This window comes from Palaemon carinicauda, chromosome 39 (assembly GCF_036898095.1).
Source record: "Palaemon carinicauda isolate YSFRI2023 chromosome 39, ASM3689809v2, whole genome shotgun sequence".
Lineage (NCBI taxonomy): Eukaryota > Metazoa > Arthropoda > Malacostraca > Decapoda > Palaemonidae > Palaemon > Palaemon carinicauda.
Window position 1 is genome coordinate 48006333 of NC_090763.1, and position 9555 is coordinate 48015887.

At 32.8% G+C, this 9555-nt stretch overlaps 1 protein-coding gene across 1 annotated transcript in view; it reads left to right on the forward strand.

Moving 5' to 3' along the window:
• Positions 1–3063: 3063 nt before the first annotated feature.
• Positions 3064–9555, forward strand: part of LOC137630854 (trypsin-1-like) — a 33274-nt gene continuing 26782 nt past the window's right edge. Inside the window, exons 1-2 of the mRNA XM_068362400.1 lie at positions 3064–3192; positions 8729–8772. Of these exons, the coding sequence (XP_068218501.1) occupies positions 3154–3192; positions 8729–8772 (83 nt within the window). The 5' untranslated portion in view covers positions 3064–3153. The remainder of the gene's footprint in view (positions 3193–8728; positions 8773–9555) is intronic.

Genomic DNA, 9555 nt, shown 5'->3' on the forward strand with positions numbered 1-9555 from the left:
TTTTACTATTCATATGAATTTCTAATTGCTCCAATAACCTCTTTAACTACCTCGAGTTCCCTAGACTCATCCCAAAACCAAAGCGCAAACATTAAAAGTTTACTTTTGCATATAAAGATACAAAGAGAAACATAATTGATTCACTCTTCAAATCAAAAATTCATTTATAAAAAAAAACTATACCTGTATATCAGTGAATGGTATTATGGCAGGATGTGGAAAATAAATTCCACACCCTTAAATCAAGCTTACTGGGCTTATAGCATCTTGCTTTTCCAACTAGGGTTGTAGCTTAGCATGTAATAATAATAATAATAATAATAATAATAATAATAATAATAATAATAATAATAATAATAATAATAATACTGATAAATGCCTCTTCAATACAACCTTTCCCCTTGCATTACGGTAACTGAACTCTTAGACAGAAGGAACATTTAAACTCGACATAATTTATATTCCTTAAAATTAAAAACATGAAAAAATTATCCTTTACTGACTTTACTACGAAAGCTAAAACACAAATAGATGCTACAATGGACTTTGACCGGTTACCAAACAAACTAGATATATATATATATATATATATATATATATATATATATATATGTATATAAATATATATACAGTATATATATATATATATATACATATATATATGTATATATATACATACACATGTATATATATCGGCATATATATATATATATATATATATACATATATACATGTATATATATCGGCATATATATATATATATACACACACATGTATATATATATATATATATATATGTGTGTGTGTGTGTGTGTGTGTGTACAGGCACCGTCTATCACACATTCACAATAATCTGGAAGGTCGAAATCAGCATTTGGCTAAAGTTCCTTGCCAGTCAGCTTTGCCAAGTAATCAAATGCACTTTCAGCCTGCGTTCTTGTTCATCATAATAATTCTATTAAAAAAAACCTAAACACGCAGTTTTCTTATTCACAGATATATACTTAAAATCGTATTGCAATCAAAGTCCTTATTCAAATCAGCCAATCAATATACACCAATCGTAATGTGGTCAAAAGAAAGGAGTAAGTAGGACCTGTTAAGAAATTAGTAAAACACTCGCGAACACTCCTAGTTAACTAAACTATCACACTATAATCAAATAAATGATAAACTGATTCTATCATTCACAACCATTCCAAATAAAGATAAACGAATAATACTTACTGACGAATAAAGAAATCGCTTCTAATAATGATAGTAAATATATAATAATCTAGCATTCGAAAGACACCACTTGCTGCTGTCAGAGTAACAAGAAATTGATCAAGAAGCATTGTAAACCACAAACCTTCAGTTATACCTACAAACAGTCTTACCCTCCGTAAACAATCGTTATATTATTATTATTATTATTATTATTATTATTATTATTATTATTATTATTATTATTATTATTATTATTATTATTATTATCATTATAAGCTAAGCTACAACCCTAGTTGGAAAAGCAGGTTGCTATAAGACCAAGGGCTCTAACAGGAAAATAATTAAAATAACATATTTTAAGAACAGCAACAACGTTTGATTAGATCTTTCATAAATAAACTTTAAAAACCTAAAAAAACCAGGAAGGGAAATACGATAGAAAAGTGTGCCCGAGTCTCTCTCTCTCCCTCTCTCCCTCTCTCTCTCTCTCTCTCTCTCTCTCTCTCTCTCTCTCTCTCTTGAAGGATTTGACAGACAATAAAATATAAAAAAAAATTCTTCCAGGTAATGATGTTAGAAAGATAGTGGTATCGAAATTTACGACCTTGCATAATTGCTAAATTTCAAGTGCTATGTAACAGCATTTATATAAGAAAGTATCATGATCTTGAAATATATTTTTACAGATAAATATTGGAAAGGGATAGAGGAACTGGAACACAATGCATTCTAATATGACCAACTTAGCTATCAATGCATGGGTGAATAGAGAATAAAGATACTCTGACACTTGCAAAAAAAAAAAAAAAAAAGAAAAAAAAAATACCTCAGAATCACAGCTGACCTGTCCACATTGACACGAACTGGCACGACGAGTTCATGTCGAGTTCACGCATAGTTTGCGCACTTCCCCCATCGTCCCGAAGAGTTCACGAACAGCTCGCGCATAGTTCACGACCCGGTCACGAAATTTTGTCGTGACCAGAATTTTGAACTTTTCAAAATTCTCGTCACGACATGCCACGATGTTACGACGGGGTTTACGGACACTTCACGCCAGCTCACGACTCGAGTCGTGACAATGCGTGCCACAAAATCGTTCAAGTGTCTGCCTGGCTTAATGGAGCCATGATGTAACAAGGATAACTTGAAGATTTATGACAAAGAGATGTTCAAATATTAAATAAATTATCTATGGTGTATGATATGGGATTAAAGCGTGTAGAAAATGACAATGACATTAGAGATCAGGAGTTTTAAAAGTTTTACTACTTTTATTAACAAATTTGGACGAATTCAGTATTGATAACCCCACCCCCATCTCTCTCTCTCTCTCTCTCTCTCTCTCTCTCTCTCTATATATATATATATATATATATATATATATATACTGTATATATATACATACATATATATACATACACACACACTATATATATATATATATATATATATATATGTGTGTGTGTGTGTGTGTGTGTGTGTGTGTATGGCGTGTGTGTGGGGGTGTATAACTAGAAATTTTGTGTTGAAAATTTTATATCTAACGTTTAATTCGGTTCAGGGTCATCTACCGCGGCACTTAAACCCCAAATCTGGTAAACCATTACGTTTGGTAAGGTCTAAAGTCGTTCGCAATCGATTATGATTCATAACTGCTCGCCGACCTACTAGGGTCAATTCATATCAATTATCTCTAAAGTGCATGTTTTCAACAACGGCCAAATCCTGCTTTTCGAAGTTAATCAAGGTGAACAATGCACAAGTGTTTTAGCAACGATTATATCAGGCTTTGGAGGAACATACAAACTGCGCTACTAACAGAATCAGACTACTACTTTAGGTACGAGTAGAAGCTCCTCAGATCATCGGTTGCTCTTCGCTGGTGAAGATTCTCTCCAGAGAAAGAACTCGAAAACCCTGATCACTTCCAACGGAGGAAAGATGAAGTCCGTCAAGGCGGTTTCGATTCTGCTGTGTTTGGTGAGTCTTGGCTTGCGTTGGCCAAACTACACTGTTAACAAAAAACCGTAGTTTTAATCAGATATTCTCCCGTAAAAATATACTCTTCTCAGCCGTATTTCAGTAAAATACAGGCGGCCGTAATTTTGTCATATTTTGTTCTTATGTTCTACGGTTTGGTGACCGTAATATCAGTCCTTTACGTCCTTATATCCGTTTTTAAAACGGTAAAAATCCTGGAATAAATGTTGTCAGGCATTTACCGTTTTTTAAATGCAAATTTTTAACAGTGTACCATTCCTGTCCCAAACTTTTAACTCTCGGATATTAACTTGAAAATAAGAACTTTTAACTCTGGGATATTAACTTGAGAATAAGAACTTTTAACTCTGGGATATTAACTTGAAAATAAGAACTTTTAACTCTGGGATATTAACTTGAAAATAAGAACTTTTAACTCTGGGATATTAACTTGAGAATAAGAACTTTTAACTCTGGGATATTAACTTGAGAATAAGAACTTTTAACTCTGGGATATTAACTTGAGAATAAGAACTTTTAACTCTGGGATATTAACTTGAGAATAAGAACTTTTAACTCTGGGATATTAACTTGAGAATAAGAACTTTTAACTCTGGGATATTAACTTGGGAATAAGATCTTTTAACTCTGGGATATTAACTTGAGAATAAGAACTTTTAACTCTGGGATATTAACTTGAAAATAAGAACTTTTAACTCTGGGATATTAACTTGAGAATAAGAACTTTTAACTCTGGGATATTAACTTGAAAATAAGAACTTTTAACTCTGGGATATTAACTTGAGAATAAGAACTTTTAACTCTGGGATATTAACTTGAGAATAAGAACTTTTAACTCTGGGATATTAACTTGAAAATAAGAACTTTTAACTCTGGGATATTAACTTGAGAATAAGAACTTTTAATCTGGGATATTAACTTGAAAATAAGAACTTTTAACTCTGGGATATTAACTTGAGAATAAGAACTTTTAACTCTGGGATATTAACTTGAGAATAAGAACTTTTAACTCTGGGATATTAACTTGGGAATAAGAACTTTTAACTCTGGGATATTAACTTGAAAATAAGAACTTTTAACTCTGGGATATTAACTTGGGAATAAGATCTTTTAACTCTGGGATATTAACTTGAGAATAAGAACTTTTAACTCTGGGATATTAACTTGAGAATAAGAACTTTTAACTCTGGGATATTAACTTGAAAATAAGAACTTTTAACTCTGGGATATTAACTTGGGAATAAGATATTTTAACTCTGGGATATTAACTTGAGAATAAGAACTTTTAACTCTGGGATATTAACTTGAGAATAAGAACTTTTAACTCTGGGATATTAACTTGAAAATAAGAACTTTTAACTCTGGGATATTAACTTGAAAATAAGAACTTTTAACTCTGGGATATTAACTTGAAAATAAGATGCACTCCAAAAAGGAACTATAAAGTATATACAAAGTGCGACTTCCCCATGTCACTTTTAGACTTGAACTTGAGAAAACCCAAGTGAAACACCCAAATGGGATCACATTAGATTGGTGCTACTCATCCTGGATGGCTAGTCTCATTTTCACCGTATAAGTTCGAATTCTTGTTGCGGTAGTATCGCGCAATATAACTTAATCTATATTTAAGCTATTGTCAAGGCAAAGTAACTTCGTTATTCGTGGATATCTGCAACTTAATATTCTGATAGCAGAAAATGTCTCGAGTGAATCAGCAATTGCACTCTTGTATGCAAAAAACTTAGATTTCTTCCCATTCTCTCTCCATCTCATACACACAGATATATATATATATATATATATATATACATATATATATGTGTATATATATATATATATATATATATATATATATATATATATATATATATATATATATATATGTATATTCAGGTATACAATAGCTACACTAGAAAATCTGCCGTAAAAACAGTAAAAATCCTGGAATAAATGTTGCAAGGCATTTACCGTTTTGAAAACGAATATATTGACGCTCACCAACCCGTAAAAGATAAAATCAAAGTAGGGCACAAATTACAGTCGCCTGTAATTTACTGAAATACGGCTGAGAACAGTATATTCTTACCGGGAATTTCCCATTAAATTGCGGGGTTTTTTTTAACTGTAATGTATATTTAGAAAAAAATATAAATCAAAAGAATTTGGCTTTCTTTTAAATGACAACTTTTAAAACATTATACATACAATTGCCAAGAGAAAAGATGAACTATATTTGAAATTCGAAACCCTTTGGTTTGGCTTAGAAAACAAGCTCGTTGCATATGCAGATGATGCTACTCTCTTTGCTTCAATTCCATCTCCTGAATGTAAATATGAAGTTGCTGAATCCCTTAATAGAGATCTGCCTAAAATATTTGCAAGGTACAATGAAGTTAAATTATAACAAAACTCAAAGTGTGATTGTAAGTATAGGTCGAGGACAGTGGCTCTTCAACATCCAGATCTCAGCATTGATAATGTTTCTTAAACTCTATATGACTTAAAATTTTAGGCGTGACTCTTGATAGACAATTTACTTTCGAGAAACACATTTGGTCTGTTTCTTCTTCAATTGCACAGAGAATTGACTCATTGAGAATGTCTTTCAAGATTTTCGGTGATCAATCTATTTTGAAGTGTTTTAATTCTTTCATTTTACCTTGTTTCGAGTATTGTTCTCCTGTCTAGTCTTCAGCTACTGAATCTCACCTTAATTTGTTGGACAAGAACTTGCAGTCCATTAAATTTGCTATTCCTAATCTAGATATTAATCTCTGGCACTGTCGTTCAGTTAGTTCTTTATGCATGCTGTATAAGATTTTCCTTAACTCTGGTCATTCTTTGCATTCAGATCTTCCTAGAATATACCATCCTGCTCATAATACGGTATGCAGTTTACTCTAACAGTCATGTCTTCACCATGACCCTCAACACTACACAGTATTCTAGAAGTTTTATTCCAGGTATGACCGATTTCTGGAATGATCTTCCTAATCAGGTAGTACAATAGATGGACCTTTATAAGTTCAAACTTGCAGCGAATGTTTTTATGTTGAACAGGCTGACATACTGTATGTGTCTTTATAGTTTACATATGTAAGATCTATTCTAAAGTTGTTACTGTTCTTAAAATAGTTTATATTTATTTATCATTACTTCTCTTGTAGTTTATTTATTAATTTCTCTATCTTCACTCGGCTAATTTTCCCAGTTGAAGCCCTTGGGCTTATAGCATCCTGCTTTTCCAACTAGGGTTGAAGTTTAGCTAATAATAATAATAATAATAATAATAATAATAATAATAATAATAATAATAATAATAATAATAATAAAAAGAAGAAGAAGAAGAAGAAGAAGGGGTGAAAGATGTAAGAAGTGAAGTTTGAGGGTCACTTGAACACCACTTGAAGAGGGAGGCAACTTGACTAAGCGAGTTGATAAAAGTCTAGGAACTTTTGCAAATTTCAAAGAACAAGTTAGGAACTGATAAAATTGGGTGTTCTTTATTGCACAAATCATTTTGCAATGTCCTTATTTACTAACTCCAAAAACATTTCAGTCTTTCTAAATTCTGTCGACATAAAGACGATTAGAAATCAAAGCTTTTTTGACAGAATAAAACACTCTTGAATGGAGATATCTTCCATTCATCTATACTATAAATCAGTATTTTCTTTTATGTATTGGAAGATAACGGTTGGTGTAGATTAATACGATATTCTTTCATAAAATCTAAACCTGTACGAATTCAATTTTTTCTTGTTTTTCGTCTTTTTCCGGTACTGAATGTCTCTGAGTCTCACTAGATTTCAGTAACTTCCTCGTGGTAGGCCTACTGTATCATGCCAGTTCCAAATGGCGGAACTTCCTCGTGGTAGGCCTACTGTATCATGCCAGTTCCAAATGGCGGAACTTCCTCGTGGTAGGCCTACTGTATCATGCCAGTTCCAAATGGCGGTACAATATAATGTCTATATTGAATGCTATGTGCCGTACAATAGTCACATGCATGTATATATACAAAACCACAACGTGACCTTAAATATTATAGATGTAAATTAGCCATATACCCGAGACACTTATTCTCATGTTCGCTAAGGAACTGTATTATATTTCCCAACAGACATATAAACTATGTTGAATTGCATTAGTTCGTTCCCGTTTCGTACATGATCAAAACTTCTCTAATGAAAAATCATTAAACTATCTTGGGCTGATTCATTGTACGATTGTGTGGTTGCCTAATAACAAAGTTGACATTGACATGAATTTAAAAAGGTTTTTGTCAATAACATAAAGAAGGTGATTCGTGTGTGTAGGCTCCGAAATAGACTGCCACCAGCACAACAGTCGATTAGACCGTTATCATTTCCACTTGCTTGTTTACAACGGTAGAAACGATGCAATCGCTTTTTGATTGATTCATCGTGCAGATAAGAGAGAGAGAGAGAGAGAGAGAGAGAGAGAGAGAGAGAGAGAGAGGGGGGGGGGGGGGGCAAATTGCCACTTGCTTGTTTACAACGGTAGAAACGATGCAATCACTTTTTGATTGATTCATCGTGCAGATAAGAGAGAGAGAGAGAGAGAGAGAGAGAGAGAGAGAGAGAGAGCAAATTGCCACTTGCTTGTTTACAACGGTAGAAACGATGCAATCGCTTTTTGATTGATTCATCGTGCAGATAAGAGAGAGAGAGAGAGAGAGAGAGAGAGAGAGAGAGAGAGGGGGGGGGGAGCAAATTGCCACTTGCTTGTTTACAACGGTAGAAACGATGCAATCACTTTTTGATTGATTCATCGTGCAGATAAGAGAGAGAGAGAGAGAGAGAGAGAGAGAGAGAGGAGAGAGAGAGAGAGAGAGCAAATTGCCACTTGCTTGTTTACAACGGTAGAAACGATGCAATCGCTTTTTGATTGATTCATCGTGCAGATAAGAGAGAGAGAGAGAGAGAGAGAGAGAGAGAGAGAGAGAGAGAAGGGGGGGGAATTGGTAAAGTGTAGAGAAAATAAGTTTCTCGATGATTAACGAGTGAAAGAATGATGTATGACAGAAACCACCAAAAACTTATTATTTTATGTTTCCTTCTCCTTTTACTTTACTTTAAGAGCTGCTTTCCAGGTCCTATACTGCAGGGGAATCCTACTCTCTACCGGACTTTTAGTAATTCATTTTATGGTAGACGTTCTTCGTCTATTCCTGTGATTACACAGAAGGTTTGTCTCTTGTTAACATTATTTCAATGACGCAGAAACATTAGGCCTACTATTGTGACACGCATAACACAAGACCATGTTTATAATATTCTTCTCCATCGAGACCAAAGTTCCTTTCATACGCCAATAAAAATTCTCTTCTTAAGCAAAACGTCAATAAAATTACCGCGAATGACTTGAAATTATCTGGATTTTATGCATGTCTAATTTTTCATGACTTTTCCCATTCTGAGTTAATATATCTAAGTATCTATGAACACTTTCTTTTCTTTCTCACAAGAATATTCTATTTTGTTCACAGAGCCTTTGGGCCACCAGCGAAGCATTTGGAAAGAACGTGAACAGGTAAGTTCTCTTAATGTTCTTTATTTCCGAAGTTTCCATTTTGAATTCCGTTATATTTTGGTATATTTAATTACCATAATAAGTATGTTCACTGTCAATTAATGTATTCAACACGAGTATCAATCATTCCAATCTTATTTTAAGGGTTGACATTCAAGCACAGATCATTAAAATAAGTTTTTTTTTCCTATTATTATTGGTTAATTCGTTTCATCTACTCAGATCCAGATTTCAAAAAAAAAAAAAAATATGCTACTTTTTATAATCTTTATTTTGTGAAATTCACCTCTCAAATTCTTCATAGCATTTTTATAATCTTGATTTTGTGAAATTCATCTCTCAAATTCATCATAGCATATCATCGGCCAAAATTCTCCAAGAACCATGAAACCAAGAAGTCTAAAACATTCAACTTTTTACCCTTTTATTATTATTATTATTATTATTATTATCATTATTATTATTATTATTATTATTATTATTATTATTATTATTATTACTAGCCAAGCTACAACCCTAGTTGGAAAAGCAAGATGCTATAAGCCCAAGGGCTCCAACAGGGAAAAATAGCTCAGTGAGAAAAGGAAATAAGGAAATAAATAAATGATGAGAATAAATTAACAATATATCATTCTAAAAACAGTAACAGCGTCACAACGTGTCATTGGGATCAACATGAAGTGCAATACTTCATAAGAACTAATAGTCTAAAAAACGGGTGAAATCAATTTCGAAAAACTACAAAGGTGTCATTAAGAGCTACACAAAGTGCAATACTTTATA